General features: G+C 44.2%; 2 protein-coding genes across 6 annotated transcripts; both read right to left on the bottom strand.

The window, feature by feature from the left end:
• Positions 1–7,270: 7,270 nt before the first annotated feature.
• On the bottom strand, positions 7,271–10,748 carry LOC100837113 (protein SPA, chloroplastic). 5 transcript variants are annotated; one of them, XR_002961998.1, is made up of 7 exons: positions 10,308–10,748; positions 10,121–10,204; positions 9,876–9,927; positions 8,794–8,950; positions 8,341–8,397; positions 7,956–8,023; positions 7,271–7,860 (listed from the first exon to the last, which is right to left on the bottom strand). XR_002961998.1 is itself a non-coding variant. In XM_010230572.3 (6 exons), exons 1-5 carry the CDS (start codon positions 10,458–10,460, stop codon positions 8,373–8,375), a joined length of 471 nt encoding a protein of 156 aa, XP_010228874.1. In that variant the 5' UTR covers positions 10,461–10,748; the 3' UTR covers positions 7,362–7,803; positions 8,341–8,372. The 5 variants fall into 5 exon arrangements, 3 of the variants coding, with proteins under 3 accessions (XP_010228874.1, XP_014752209.1, XP_003558341.1); XR_730005.3 differs by having other exon boundaries at positions 7,287–7,803; XM_010230572.3 differs by lacking the exon at positions 7,956–8,023 and having other exon boundaries at positions 7,362–7,803.
• An 874-nt stretch (positions 10,749–11,622) lies between these two features.
• LOC100836803 (nuclear transcription factor Y subunit C-2) lies at positions 11,623–13,938 on the bottom strand. Its single transcript, XM_003558292.4, has 2 exons — positions 13,389–13,938; positions 11,623–12,693 (listed from the first exon to the last, which is right to left on the bottom strand). Exon 2 carries the CDS (start codon positions 12,669–12,671, stop codon positions 11,937–11,939), a length of 735 nt encoding a protein of 244 aa, XP_003558340.1. The 5' UTR covers positions 12,672–12,693; positions 13,389–13,938; the 3' UTR covers positions 11,623–11,936.
• Positions 13,939–15,703: the final 1,765 nt, after the last annotated feature.

The following is a 15,703-nucleotide window of genomic DNA, read 5'->3' as shown; positions in this document are numbered from 1 at the left end:
CAAGTGGCGCGCGTTGTGCCGTGCGGCTGGCGGGGCTTCACCGTCGTTTTATGCGCGCGATGGCGACACCCGGTGAGTGCGATTCGGTAGCTGCATGTTGTGCTGGTGATTGTTGAGGGGGTTCCTGGTCGCCTAGGTTGTTTTTCGGGGAGCAGCGAGCGCTGTATCGAGCTCGATGGGGCACATAGAACAGCGGGGGTCCATTTTGTCCTCGATTTTTTCAGAGACGAGGGTGCGTGCGGCATCTGGCAAGGTCGATTTTGGGGCGGGGAAGCTTCATGTTTTTGCGCGGTCCTTTGCGTGGTGGGGGCAGGGGTGATTGGCGGGGTGGATTTCCCGTTTTGTCTGGGGTCGTCTTCGTGGATCGTTGAGAAGTGTGTCGAGTTGGACGGGTCGAGCAGCTTTTTCCATTGGACGGGGCGACCTAAGCAAGTTCCGTTGGAGTTCTAAATTGCTGCCTCTGAAATCCCTTAGTGCTTTTTCCCGTTGTTTGTAGCTGGTAATTTCAGCCCAATTTCAGTTGTTTTTCCCTTGTGTTTTTCACCTAATCTCGTGCCCGCAGTAAATCCCTCTTAGCAGTTTTTGCTTGTTGTGTGGCCGTTCGCTTTGGGCAAAATCATGTGCCGATTTTCATCCTTCCCTTCATCCTTTGTCCCTTTTTCATGGCATGGTTAGAGAGGACAGTTTTAGCTGTTGCTTCCTTCAGTAATTGCCCTGCCAAAAGCATATTCCTATCATATTCCTATTGTTTAGTTTGTTGCTCTTTTTTGTGAGACTGCCAATTTCCTTCGGTAATCATGCGTGTGATTGCGTCGTTGAGTATAACCTATGGCATCATCTGTACACACACTTTCGAGTATTTATGTTTTTTTTAGTTTCTCTTTTAGCTAAATTCTAGTTGTGTATATGTTGTTGTTATGGGTTTGCCAATGTATTTTTAGAGCCACGTGTTGTTGTTTCTCTAGTATTGGGATACCTCCTAATTGTTGGTTCTAGGGATTGCCCCAAATTCGATTTACTCTGTGTTGTGCTGAACATATCAATTTGCTCTGTGCTAAACACTTCTATTCGCTCTGATTTTTGCTTGTCGTGAAATAGGAGCTGAAATGCATATTAGAAGTTCCATTACGGGCTAACATTTTTCTGAAATAGGAGTCACATGATTAAGCATTCAATTTGGCCTTTTCAGTTTACATTACTGTTTAGGGTCTCAATGACAGTTTCACAAGTTGTTGGAGTAATCAACTACTCCCTCCGTCCTATATTAGGTGCCAAAATATTACATGTATCTAGACGTATTTTAGTATATAGATACGTCCATTTAAAAAAATTTGAGTCCTTAATATGGGATGGAGGGAGTATTTTTAGTAAAAGTCGCATGCCTCTGTAGCAAAATTTTGAATTTGAAGTTGCCAACCTAATTACCCTTTTTGCTTTATCATATATGGTTTCCTCTCTGCTTTGTCAACCATTAACTAGAAATTGTATTAGAGAGTCAACTTTTTGAAGCAATTTATGCATCATTTAGCAATTCTTGCTTTCAATTTCCGTGATAATTTGTTGCTTATTCAACAACTCAACTATTTTTGCGTAAAGGTTGCATCTCTAGCAAAATTTTGAACTAGAACTTGCTAGACTAGTTACCCTTTTTTTTGCTTTATCACATAGATTGCTAGACTAGTTACTCTCTTTTGCTTTATTGAGTAATCATCTCTCAACCGTTGACTAAATTGCATTACAGAGTCGATTTTTTGAAGCAATTTATGCATCATTGAGCAAATTTTCCTTTCAGTTTCTGTGATAATTAGTTTCTTATTCAACAACTCAACTATTTTTAGTAAAAGTTGCATCTCCAGCAGAATTTTGAATTAGAACTTGCTAGACTAGTTACTCTCTTTTGCTTTATCACATAAGTTGTTTTCTAATCTGTCAACCGTTGACTAGAAATTGCATTAGAGAGTCAATATTTTGAAGCAGTTTCTGCATCATTGAGCACTTTTTTGCTTTCAATCTCTTTGATAATTACTCCCTCCAATCCATATTAATTATCGAAATATTAAATGCATCTAGACGTTTTTTAGGCGTAGATACATCCATATTTGATCAAATTTGAGACAATTAATAGGGATCGGAGGGAGTAGTTGATTATTCGACAACTCAACTATTTTAGTAAAAGTCGCTTGACTAATCAACTATTTTTTAAGTAAAAGTTGCATCTCTACCAAAATTTTGAATTAGAAGTTGCTACACTAGTTACCTTTTTCGCTTTACCATATAGTTGATCTTTGAACTGTTAACCATTGACTGAAAATTGTATTCGAGATTCAAATCGACTAGAAATTGCTTTTATCATATTATGGACCTAGCAACCGCAGATAACAGAAAACATACGTCTTATAGCTGCTTCTTTTGAAGGGTGAAGCAAGCAATATAGGCACATGCCTCAGTAATATAGTTGCTTTTTTTAATGCAACTTCTTGTTTCAGGCTACGTCCTAGAACCTTTTTTTCTTAATTAGTTGCTTACACATATGTTTAGCATAATCTTTGTTGCTTTTTTTCTTTCTCAATATACCTGAACACACATAGGGCTCCCCCTGAAGCTGCTTTTTTAACTTTAGGTGATGTAGGTATTTAGTTGCTCACACAATGCCTTATATTTGCTTCCCTTTTCTTTTTCGTAACCTATATGCTTTTGCCTAACCATGCTGGCTATATGAAATCAGTTTGTTGCTTTTTCCCCTTTTCACGCTTGATCCATTGATGTAGGTTTACTACGTACTTTTTTAGACCTGACATATTGCTGCTTAAAAGACATGATGCAGCAAGCTAATAAGCATGTGTTGGGGAGTGGTAGGAAGCTAACATAATTGCTCTATAATCATTCAGATGCTTCACAATTCATTTAGTCAGTGCAACTTTGTTTTAGGTTAGGTATGGTCTTCTTTCCCCTCTTTAGAACCTTTTGCTAATTAGTTACTTATCTATATATTGAGATTTTAGGTTGTCACCTTTTCTTTGTCAATATAATTGCCCACACCTGCCCTGTTCCTAGGTGATATATATTTTTAGACTTTTGTTCATCATTGAGATTGATAGGAAATTCATTTAGGTCGATCACACCCATCTGTATCATAGAAGAAACATCAGTAACATGTGAATAGTTGCATTTTCTAATCAACATGACAAATGCATCTTTTTTTAACTAAACTGGTTTCCCACTGTTTTTTTTACCTTTTTGATGAATTTCTTGGTATGAACAGGTGCTTGGCAAGTTTCTTTGTCTATATCTGTAGAGCGAAGCAATACAGAGGCTAATAATGTGAAGCAATCAGTGGCCATGAAGGAGAAAGCAATTTCTTTGTGCATGTTGAAGAAGCAGAAGTTCCTGTGACCGTGCACCATTATCAAGGATTTTTTATGTGTGTATAGTTTGCTTTCCCTTGGAGGCTTTAAACATGTGTGTGCTTCTCAATGACAACTAAGCAGGAGTTGTATTCTTTTATGTGCAACAAGGAAACCAAACTGACCTAATCGACATGTGGTTTGTGTGTGTTTGCTTGATAGATCCCTACGGCATGCCCACTTAATGTCCAGGGCATATCTCAATTCTGGTATGTTCCAGGGATTGGGAAACATGCAAAATTTCTCCCTTAGGAGAGCAACTTTTGTGCAAAACTGAGCCTAACACTCATGTCTCCTCAGTTTTGCACAAAAGAAAGCTTCGGCCCATGTGTCTTTTGTGTTGCCTAATCAAATTTCTTGCCCAGCTGCAGCATGCCCACTTATTACCAGTGTAGATCTCAATTCTAGTATGCTCTTGGGATTTTGTTTTGGAAAAACATGCATAATTCAGTTGTTTTGTGTCCCTTAGGAAAGCAACTCTGTGCAAAACTGACCTAATCAACATGTGTTCTTTCCTCTGTGTTGTCAGTTTAATTTTTCTTGCCTAGCACCTAATTTCCTGGTCGGATCTAAGTTTCTGGGAACAAGTTGTGTTCTATGGTTGTTTTTTGGGAGAAGCAAGCGCTTGATTTGAGGGGTTGGGCAATTAACTTGCTGCCAGATCAATGGGGCTTGTGAGAGAGTCAGCTCCGGCAACTTTGATTAGATTCAATCAAGATAGCATCCATGACACTTCACGTAGCAGGGGAATTTCGTCCAGAGTTCTTTGGGGAAGACGATCCCCTTCTCGTTTTCCGATCTGAAAAGGTGGAGGGGCGAGCTGCTTTATTTTGCGCGTTGTGTGTTGCCAGCCTGTCGGCGGTTATCTCTGGGTTGGGGAGCGTCGGGCAGCCAAGCGCGCTGGGGGGATCTCTGTCGCGTGGGGTGCGAGGACCAAAACTTTCCGTTAATTGTAGGGTGGTTAACCGTATTTAGGCTGTGCACTCTCAACGGGGAGAAAGTGCATGGGCACTCGCTAGCACAGTCTTTTTTTCTTTTACGGGAATCCAAAACTAGAGCAACTACTGGATTTTTTTTTCCGGTACTAAATCTGCGATAACCACGGTAATCTGAAATCCTGACAATTTATCGAACGGGATTTGAATCAAAATTTGAATTCATTTTCTTAAACTGATTATATGTTATACATACTCCGTATGTAATTCTACAAAAGTAATTAGAGTATATGATGGAAGTAGCCATCTCTCTTAATTCGAGGGCCATAGGTTATTTGTGTCATCAATTCCAATTTTTTTAACAAACATGATTTATACGTGATAAACCAGATAACCAAAATCTTAGTCCCATGTCCCTTTGTTTAGAGGGTACTGTAACTCATATTAGTACGAATTTACCATCTTGCACTGGTGTGTCTCGATGGTTACGTGGATTAACGAGAGGTTTCACTCAGACAGAATGTAGTTGACGCTGTCTCTGATACTGCACAACAGTTTCTCTTCATCTGTCCTGACAGTCTGCTCCTCATAAATTTTGCTCGACAGACGTACATGGGCCTTTGGGGATCATAATTGGCAGGCGAGGGGACTGGTGGTTTAGTGATCAGTCACCAGCGTCATGGATGGCACTAAGCCCACACTGACAACGATATACTTCATCAGCATTTAGCTGGCTGGTTTGTTCTTATGTCGTCACGGCAACCTAACCTTACCTACTTACTCACTACCTTCAGAATCATGATTGCTTCATGAAGACTAACATTTTTTCGCGGGGAATGAAGACTAGCTACTACAATTAATTGAACAGTAGCCACGTCAAGCACAGGAGCTTTACAAACAGGACTGTGCATTCCTACAGTCAACTTGGAGATCGGCGTACTTCCAACGATCTTATTGGTGTGGTTAAACAATCCCACGGGCAGATGGGAACAGAAGTCACTTGTACTACTGATCTAGTACTCCAATAACCGTAGTTACCGTACGTCAGCTTTATCAGTGTGACACCATCCTTGTATGCGTGAAGAAATTAACTAGCCAAGTTTTTTTTTACGTAGGCTCAACAAACTACTTCAAGTCTAGTTACTCTTTTAAACTTGTAGGCCAGGACATAATAAAAATGCGCAATAATTATGCAATCAGCCATAAATAAATACAGTTCAGTATCTGTATCAGCTTATCCGCAAACCATAAAATATGCTGTCACAACAAATCAAATCCAATGCCACGCGTCATGGCTGGGACAATATCCTAGTTAAAGTCCACTCAGTTAAAGAAGATACAGTGATGATTGCATGTGAAGGTCTAAAGGCGAAGATCCCAAAATTAAAGAGAAATCAATGCTTACTTTTGTAACGCTGCGTACCATAATAAAGCTGGTAGGAAACTTTCTTTTTTATTTGTATATACACATATCATGCATGCAATCAGCTTTGCAATAGGGCCCTCTTCCACTTCGCTTTGCTAGCTGATTGTATAGCTCGATAACTTCAGAACGGATAATGGTACGTAAGTACGTACGTACTTTAGCCAGAAGGCATCAGCCTAATAACTTCCTAAGGCTTTGAGCAGCCACCTAACGACAGCCCACACACTCTCACGTAGTTTAATCGGGACGATCGATCTTCGTTGAAAAACAAAGTTGATACAAACAGCTTATTTTAGTTTATGGAGAGAGATAGCAAGCAGAAAAAAATGTTGTAGTACCTCCGTTCATAAATATATAAGCTGCGGTGGTTTGGTTTTTTTTTTGGAACCGGCCCACCTAAATTTAAGTTCTAGATTTGTCATGTGTGATCACATTTATCTGAATTTAATCGGTGATATTCTTTCAGTGGTAATGGTAGGTGATGTACCCATCAACAGCGAGTTATTTGTGATGACTTTGTTAATCTCTCAAATTTTGCTGGCCTCAGCCTCTCATAGGTGCTTGTAGAGATGAGTGTAAGTGTGTGTTTGTGGTCTACATAGCGGGAGCCAACGAGCGGCCCAACTTTGGCTATTTCAGAGTTGGATTCTCGTTTCCGGTGGAATTAGTGGGTCTTTCGCGTCGTGTACCTTTATATTTAGCATCGAAGCCTATGGTTGTTTGGTGGTATCAGTTGTGTTTGTGTGGCAGACGATGGTTGTGATCTTGTTTTGAGTTGCTGGTTGTTTTGGCCTGGCCCTGAGCTCGTAATTACATTCTCTTTACCAATGCATCGATCGCAAGTTTTGCGCTTTTCGAAAAAAGAGTTCGGTTACGAAATCCGGCGGATGCACAATCAAGGATGACACCAAGGCACGATATTTGTTAACGAGGTTCGGATGAAGCTTACATCCCGGGGGCATGACTACGGGTGCTCCTCCCCTTGTAATACCGCAACACTGGTCACCCTGGGCGCCGGCACAAGCCGTCGGCTCTCCCTGCAAGCCTATTGCTATTATTTTGTCATGATCTCTTTGCGCTACGGGCTACCCCGCGGTGCCATTATATATTAGGCCCCGGTTACACGTGTTCGACTCCAGCACCTAACCCTCCGCTAATTTTAAGTCCAACTGTAACCTTACTTGTACACATATTCGATACATATGTCAACAATCTCATCTAGTCAATTCGTTTGGTTTTTCAAAAACTTCATGGCTACACTTGTACATATTCGGTTTTATACCGTTTCTTCACCAAAGGCAAGGGAACACAGTAGATGCGAAGAGTAAAACTTATGATGACTACTGCGGAATCTAATTTGTGTCTGTATCAAGGGACTCTATTGCTCATGTTTGTTGTCTATTGGCTGTACTGTCTTTATGTAATTAATTAATAAAGTTAGTTCGTTGCTTTTTAAAAAGCTTCCATTTCCCGGTCCAATTCCTATTTTTCCGTTCAGTTTACTCTGTGACGCAAATCATCGTCAGATTTTTGTGTCAATCATCGGCAGATTTCACTTGGAAGTAAACCTTGGTCCTCCGAAGACACACTTCCAAGTGCCTGGCAACCTTGCGTACAAGCTTTTGGGCTCCGGTAAGTTTAAGCGATGTGCAAAGAGAATCTACTGAGCCTGCCAGAAGCCTCCTAGCGGTAATTCAAAACACACTAGAACATTGCTGTTTCCGAATCAGTCTCCCGCGCTTTTTGTGTATCACCGTGTTCATTTTTCATACTGTTGTTATATAGCGCGCGGTTAAACTCTCCGCCGTGTTTATTTCCTGTTCAGAAGATGACCATATTCCAGTACGGGTAAGCTTCAGACTGAGAGATGATTTGACTCTGACAGTCTTACCTCAACACTGTTGTCAGGCTGAGCCGCTGAGGCTGGGAGGGATGGCCTCGCTATGGTTCCGTTCCAATATTCCATACATACAGAGTACGTTACTTTGGGCATATTTGATCATATGCTCCACTTCACATCGCATTTTGATAATTTACCCTGTTTTGTCATAATTGAGTTACATCCACCGATCAGTTGACTCAAAAGCTTAAGCTACTGAAAAAAGTGAACAATATACTTCAGCATTTCCTCTTAAATCTAGGCTCCAACATGCCTAGGATGTGGATTCAAAGTGCCTTATTATATCTTACTTGTTTTAGTTAGGACTTAGGAGTAGGACTCGAGCTCATTCCTGGCTCTGGTAGCATAATGAGCACCCCTACAGATTGTGGCATATAACCTGGTTACTCATAAAGTCATAATATAAGCACTAAGACAGTGCAGAGTCACACTAATGTTGCTAACTTCTAAATTGGAAAGAACACTGTGTATGCCATACATTGCCAAATGTTCAACAAAAATATCCTCATTTGCCCATTCAGGGACAGACGTTTTCTGACATTTGAAAGGGGGTGCATACATACGTATATATTTACTAAACAAAAGATATATAATACAACATAAAACAATCAGATCAATCCTGACAGATACATCTCTGCCATGTATGACATAGCATCCTTAGATCAGATTCCTTACCATATCGCCGTTAGCCAGTAATGACAAAACCTTCAATCGTCATCATCCTTGAACTCCCTGGTTAGCCAACCAAACCACAAAACGATAAGACAACTCTTTTGTTCAAGCTAGATCCACTTTTATTTGGAAGATATTGGTGGTATAAGAAAACAACATATTCAGCGATCCACTTCTGTTCTCAGGAGAGGCATAAAAGGTCAATGGGTGAGAGTTTCCTATGCAATGTGACAAACAGTATAGGCAGGTGCAGTTAAGCAATTTTGTCATCTCTACATGAAACACCCCATGTATGAATGTATGATAGCTTCAACTATTTTTCTCAACATGTTAAGCATGATTTCATTTTGGTAACTCGATATTAAAACACAGAAGTTGTTGGATTAATTAGCATGGTTGTTCCAACGAAGAATACATATGCGCGTATGAAAACATTTCAGAGGAAAACCCCATTACCTGCGATCAAGATAACGTGGCTGAATGCCACTACCTTGGCACGTGGTGCATGTCAACGAGCCAATGCCATCACAGTTGACACACTTCGATACTTCAGATTCACCACTGCCAATTACTACGGTAACAGTGCCAGCTCCGGTGCAAAACCTGCATACCTCTGGAAAAATCAACGATTTCTTTTCAACATTCTGGTCAACTAGATGCTGTCACACATGAAACAAAACAAGAGTACACAGTAATGTACGTGATATGCACTATATCCAAGCCATCATATGTTTGTGACTTTCTGTTATGCCTAGCCATCATGTACAGACTTAAGAGTACAGTCTAATTGTTCAAAAAAAAATGCGAGGATAATTGTTCAAATTCACAAGTAGAAGTTTTTGTTAATACAAGGAAATGATTTCATTTAAGATATAGGTATTTCAGATAGGAGAATGGCTGCCATTTTCCATCACTCTTAACATCGATAACTCTGCTGCTTGGCAGCTTGGGCAATCAAAACTTAGTTCAAGAAATACAAAATTCCTTCATTAAGTTAATGGCTGACTCCTTTCTCCCAATGCCACCCGATTCTATTATGACACCGAAGAACTAGATGGAAACACTTTTTTTTTTAGACAATTGAGAAAGAGAAAGTCACGGAATAAAGCATAAATATAAATACATTTCGGATTCCTCACTCAGCAAATGCCACATATAATTGAGCCAAGTTACTATCAGACATTTAGACATACTCTTTGGCAGAGAAGGAAGATGTTTTAATTAAAGGTAGACGTGGTTATTGTTTAGCAAAATGTAATGCAAGTGTGGAACCGATTAAAATGCAAGCTAAACTAACCAGTTGGTTCATATATTATATGGAAATGTCCTGACAAAATCAACTTTAAAGCTTTTAAATTTCCAGCGATTCATCTCATTTTACATGTAATCAAGATACATTTAGATTTGACATCAGTGCACCATGCAAATTGTAACCAACATTAAAATCTATCCAAGCATGTAGAAAAGCCAAGGTTTAGAAAAGTAAATTCGAAGAATGAAGGAAACTAGGACATCAATCAGAGAGCATAATCACATACGCGCGCCAGAGCCGCTGCAGGGGAAGCACGGCTGCGTGTTGTCCCTCTTTGCCTGCATTGGTGGAAAGCAAAAATCAAGTTTTCAGCATTCGGAGTAAATAGCAGGGGAAAGTCAATTGAGCTAGGCTCTTCAGTTCCAGTAACTCCTAAATTTAGTTCATCAGACCCAATCGTCCAACAACTTCTTGTTGACGGGAAACAATATTCGCTACGAACCGGATCGAGGGATAACAGAAAGAACTCACGGAATTGTCGATTTGGTTCTCGTAGAAAATCGGGATACCTATCCCGGCGGCGACGCTGGCAACCCCGACCGTTATAGCCACAATCTGAATCCACCAAGAAAACGCGTTTTAGAACTCCGCGGGAGAGATCGAAGTGCTAACCTCCAAAGAACTGGGCGAGGCGGGCATTGTAGCTCTCTTGGCGCACCGTGTTCTGGTCGAAGTCGATGGCCTGGATACGAGGGTACCGCGCCCCGGGCCTCCGCCGCCGCGGCAGCGCCGCCATGGTGGTGAGCGAGCATGGCGCGGAAGAGAGGAAAGATGAGTGGGTGGTGGTGAGCGGCGAGGAGGAGGTGGCCATAGCTGCGTCCAGCGCGCAGATCAGACGCACCCCGCCCGTTACTGCTTCAGAAGTTCTGGCCTTGCTGAGGACAGAAGGTGAACAGCTCCTGCTGCGCAGCGCAAGCGCATCAGGTGCTTCAGCAATCAGCAGCGGCAACACGGCGATCAGGGAAAGCAGCAGGGGCACACGCAGGCTCCTCGCACCTCGCGGGCCATTCGTGGCCAGGTCTTGGTCTTTTCAGATATGGATATTATCCATTCTGGAAGTTTGGTAGCCTCTCAAAAACTCTACGCTTTGGATTGGGCCTTGGGAGCAGACCAGCTGCGGGTCGCTTTTAGCCGTTTTGCGCGAGCTGTAGTTTCTAGGCGCGGACACGTTGGGATTGTTCGCAAAATGTCCATGCGTCCCTGTGGAAAGTTTTTTTTTAAGTGAACTTCACGTTTTGCCACTTGCTTTTTAAATTTATGACAACGTTCATCATGTTTAAAATTCCGCGTCGCAATTTATCCCGAATTTGTTACATTAAACCTATTTAACATTTTTTTTCTCTCGATTTTGACTGGTTGGGCTCGTCAGTGAGGCCAGCATGGCCGGTGGTTGGGATGCCAAAACGTTAACCTGTCATAGCTTATGTCGTCGCACTGCTTGCTGGTTTGGTTAGGCCAAACCCACGCATCGGCCCCTTCGGCGATGCCACGAGCGGCGGGCAAGCGGCAAAATACAGGGCGACAAGGAGGACTGGAACAGCAGTGTAGAGATGGCCTTGGCAGGCCTCACTGCCAACGATTGCTGATTCATCACATGTTTCAGTTGGGGCTGGTTAGGGTTTTGAATTTGGATATAGCACATGTTCCAATTGGTGCGAGACCGGTGGGTAAGTGAGTTGGGCGAGTTGCAGGTCAGGCGGGGAAGCGGGATAGGAAGAAAATAAACAAGTTTACATATGAAAAACATTATCTCCATATTTCATAGTTTCATACTCATGGATCTCAACAAAATCCATACTCATGGTAATTAACTACTAGTTCCGTCCGGAAATAAGTGACTCCGATTTGTCTAGATTTGTACTCTCTCGTTTCATAATTCTTGTCGAAATATTACATGGATCTAGACGTTTTTTAGGAATAGATACATCTTTTTTTGACAAATTTGAGACAAGAATTATTAAACGGAGGAAGTATTTGTCTAAACATGCATGTTTTATACATACAAATCTAGACCAATCCGAGTAAATTATTTCCGGACGGAGGGAGTATTTTTATGAGACAGGATAATTAACTAGCTCGTTAGTATGTCTTTTATCTTGAATTAACAGGACATGCCATATAAAAATTGATACACAATTGCACCTAGAGCTAGCTTTTCTGCGTCCCTTGCCCCCATCGTGCGCCGGCCAAGGCCCATGGCCGGCAATTGGCAAGTAACATTGAGCATCCAATGCGCGCACATGCATGTAGCTCTAACTAGGAGCTAGCGCCTGGCAGCGATCACTAGCTACTCGGAACTTGGAGGTCCCGAAGGGTAGCCAGCCGGACCACCATGGCCAGTAAACCCTTGCCCATCCTCGGCGCCGAAGCCGCCTCCGGCAGCAGCCTGATCCACGTCCGCGCCTCCTCCTTGCTGCCACGCCGGGTCCCACGCCGGGACATGCCAGGCCGGCATCATCGGCGCCGGCTGCCCCATGGGCGGGTAGTAGTACGGCAGCCCTGCCGCGGGCGCACCCCCAGGTCCGGCTCCAGCGCCCGCGAAGCCGAGCGCGCTGCTGCCGGGCTCCTCCTTGGCCTCCTCCCTCGGCACGATGTCGACGAGGAAGTCGAAGACGTCGGTGCGCGCGATGGCGGCGGCGACGTCGTTGCGCTGCAGCGTGCGGCGCTTGTTCTCCTCGGCGTGGAGCCAGGAGCGGATGGTGAGCTCCAGGATGAAGAGCTCGCAGGCCTTGGCGAAGAGCACGGGCGCCTCGGCCGAGATCATGCGCACGTCCTCGTCCGCCTTCATGATCTTCTTGATCCGGGCCAGCGGCAGCTGGTGGTTCTTGAAGTCGGACGCCGACGCGCGCTCCGCCTCCTGACGCTGGTACGCCCAGAACGCCTGCAGCTGGGCCTGCTGCTGCTGGAGCAGGTGGTGCTGCGGCACGGCCGGCGGCGGCCCCGTGGCCCCGGCAGGCACCGGGGCTCCGCCGCCGGTCGTTGCCGGGGTCTGGGCGCTGTAAGGCAGCTGGTGGTTGTCCATTGCTTGCTCTTAGCTTTCGTGCCTGCATGGACAGATTGAATCAAGACGATTACGAGTTAGGACTTAGGAGTAGCATCAGAAATGATCAGTGCATCATGTTCCACGAGTCATATGTAATTAACAATGGCTACTAACCAGTTCAAGATACATGCATTAGGATGGTGCGGAGGCGACCATGCAGGCACGTAATCTTAATTGTAAAGTTTGGTAGATCAGAAGATGAGGATACGAGACTTGCTATAGGTGGCAAAGTGCAAATAAGGGGCCCTACTTATCTTTTTGCTAGCTAATCGTGCATGCATGTGTATTGTTCATGTGACAAATTCATCTCTCACGAATTTAGTTCCATTAACTCGACATTCCATCCAAGAGTTAAACAAGAAAAATGGATCGCATGCGATGCTAGTGTGTTAACCGATCCATCTTTCTGTTCAAAGTGTTTAAATTTTATTACTATGATAAAACTGCAGGTAGAATCTTAAGCCCGTGATGTGAAAAAAAAACATAGAATGAAATTAAGAGGGGAAATTAGCAGAAAACAGTTCGATCGATGGGCAGAAGTGTATTGATTGATGCGCAAAGACAGACACACAAATATATAGGTACGTATGCGTCAGATGGCAAGCAAAAACTTCGCTTCAAAATTAAGCTGCCGCAAAGCGAACGATCATAAAACCAAAAGCTAGCACAAGCATGCCACGAGGGAAAATCTCTTACCTGAGCGCAGATCAGACGAACCCCGTCGATGAAGGTTGAGTGATTTATACTTCTTCAGGTGTCGAGTTGTCTTACGGAGGAGGGAAGCCAGCAAGCATCAGACGCTTCAGCACGCACGCATGGCGATCAGGGGAAGCCAGCAGCAGGATACGGGCACACTCCTCGACCTCGCGGGCATTGCCAAGAGCGACCAGCTGAATAAAAATGGCCGGCTCTCCGTCTCATCTCATCTCAGCCCAATGAAGCTGAAAAAGATCGCGCGGTAGACGGAGACGACCCCGGCCGGGAATCCCGGATATCTGAAGCTAGCACGCGCGTCATTTTCGCCTGCTTGGAACCTAGCTAATTATCCGTGTTATGATGTAGTTTACCTATATATGTCTTGCAGGCTGTGAACTGTAAAGAAAATATTGCCCTATGAAATACGTACTTTAGTCTGGATCTTAATATGCAATAGAAAATTTGTACTCGTAGATAACAAGGTCATGTGAATAGCTAGCTAAATTAAACAGCATCTGCCAACTGCAATACTAGAATCTGTGTATGGCAATTAATTTGTTCCCCGTGAATTTTCTACGTTCCAAAACACGCCCGTCCCCTCGATGCATGCGCACTGTTAATTCATCGTAGCAGGTTTTTTACATGCTATGAAAACTTAAAAAGTATCTAGTTCTGATTTATTTTTGGCTTGTACCTGAGGATAAGAAAAGATGGAGAGGATATCCGGGAGAGTGGGCATTCGTGGCCAGGCTTGGTCTTTCGGATATGGATATTATCCGTTCTGGAAGTTTCCTAGCCTCTCATAACTCCGAGCTTGGATTGGGGCAAAATAAGCCACCAAACAGAAGGAATTTGCTGCACCAAGTAAAACAGTACTCGCCCGTTCACGTTTACAACAGTCCTCTTGAAAAGTGCTATAACCAAGATATAGGCCCCCTTTTCAGTTTCTGGGCCAGCTTATGGGCCAGTTTTTTTCGGTTTTCTGAACCGGCTTCTTCGAGAAGCTGCCCTCCCCCAACTTTCTAGAGAAGTCAGAACCAAAATTTGATTAGGTTACTAAACTAGTTTGGACTAAACTATTTTGGAAGTATAGCAAAATTTATGACGCGGCTTCTCCAGGAAGCTAGGTGAGGGCAGCTTCTAAGAGAAGCCGGTCCTAAAAGCCGAAAAGAATGCAGCTTATAAGTTCCAGGCAGCTGAAGCTGAAAAGAAGGAAAAATTTCTCATGGGCTGCTGGGAGAAGTCCAACCCAATTCACGTGTAAAACCAGCTGCCTTCTGGGGCTTCTCGAGGCACCTTTTTTTTGAGTTTGCCATCACGGCGAACCGATATTACGACGAAAATGCCACCGCGTCCACTTTCCCAACCCACTCCCGACCCGAAAACCCCCCAGACCCCGCCCCGACCCCTCCCTCTCCCCGACCTTGCCCGCTCACGCTTCTGGCAGCCCTAGGGTTGGGGTCAGCGCCGCCCTCCCCATCTCCTCCGATGGCCGTCACCTCCCCACATCTCCTCTGCTCTCGCCGCCCCCCCCCCCTTCTCCTTGTGTAGTGCCGCACCGCCCTGAGGTCCTCTTCGGGCCGGCCCGATTCACGCTGGCAAGGCCGAGATGGCATGTTGGCACTGACTTGTGGGCCACATCAGTCAGAAACGTCGTTAACGCGCTAAAACTCGAGTTAGGACTTATGTGCAATAGATTAAACGAATACTATGTGTTTTGTGCAAAAAGTACTTTTTGCGTAGCAAGCCTCACAATGATGGGTGGTTTGTGCAATTTCCTCCGGTGACCATGATCCCCCTGCCCCGCCACCAGATTGCACAATGCTCCTATTCGCATCGATGCCCCCGTGAGATGCCTCCAAATTACCGAATGGGCCGAACAACTCAGAACGCAGATTCTGAACCCAAACTTGCCTAAGGTATGGAGTGCACACCATTGAGTGGATGATCAGGGACCGGTGTGAAAAAAGTTTCTACGGAAGTAGGAGTGCACCCGTGCACCCGTGCAGCTGCACGCCACCCACGACTACAGGTGCCCTCAACTAATTCAGTTGCGCACTGCCTATTTGTATGTTTAAAAAAGTATTTAAAGAAAAAATAGAGATAAACTCTCTCAGCTTTCCCGATCCCGACCTCCTCTTAGCGCGTCGCCGCTGTCCTCCTTGTCTCCGGGCGACTGGGCGTCCGTCACCCTCCACACTCGTAGCTCACAGCGCCCCGACTCCATGCTCCTCCTCCATGTATGCGAGCACCGAGATATTGGCTTCGTCGTCGACGCGGCCGCCACCAGATCCTGCTCCTTGCTATAAACAAGG

The sequence above is a fragment of the Brachypodium distachyon genome, chromosome 1, assembly GCF_000005505.3.
Source record: "Brachypodium distachyon strain Bd21 chromosome 1, Brachypodium_distachyon_v3.0, whole genome shotgun sequence".
Classification (NCBI taxonomy): domain Eukaryota; kingdom Viridiplantae; phylum Streptophyta; class Magnoliopsida; order Poales; family Poaceae; genus Brachypodium; species Brachypodium distachyon.
This window is presented reverse-complemented; position numbering and strand designations above follow the sequence as displayed.

Excerpts from the sequence above, each read along its gene's own strand:
- LOC100837113 (XM_010230572.3), bottom strand. The coding sequence starts at position 10,460 with ATGGCCACCTCCTCCTCGCCGCTCACCACCACCCACTCATCTTTCCTC. Across the intron at positions 9,928-10,120 it reads AGAACCAAATCGACAATTCC|GCAAAGAGGGACAACACGCA; the intron begins GTGAGTTCTTTC and ends CCACCAATGCAG. Across the intron at positions 8,951-9,875 it reads CTGCAGCGGCTCTGGCGCGC|AGGTATGCAGGTTTTGCACC; the intron begins GTATGTGATTAT and ends TGATTTTTCCAG.
- LOC100836803 (XM_003558292.4), bottom strand. The coding sequence starts at position 12,671 with ATGGACAACCACCAGCTGCCTTACAGCGCCCAGACCCCGGCAACGACC.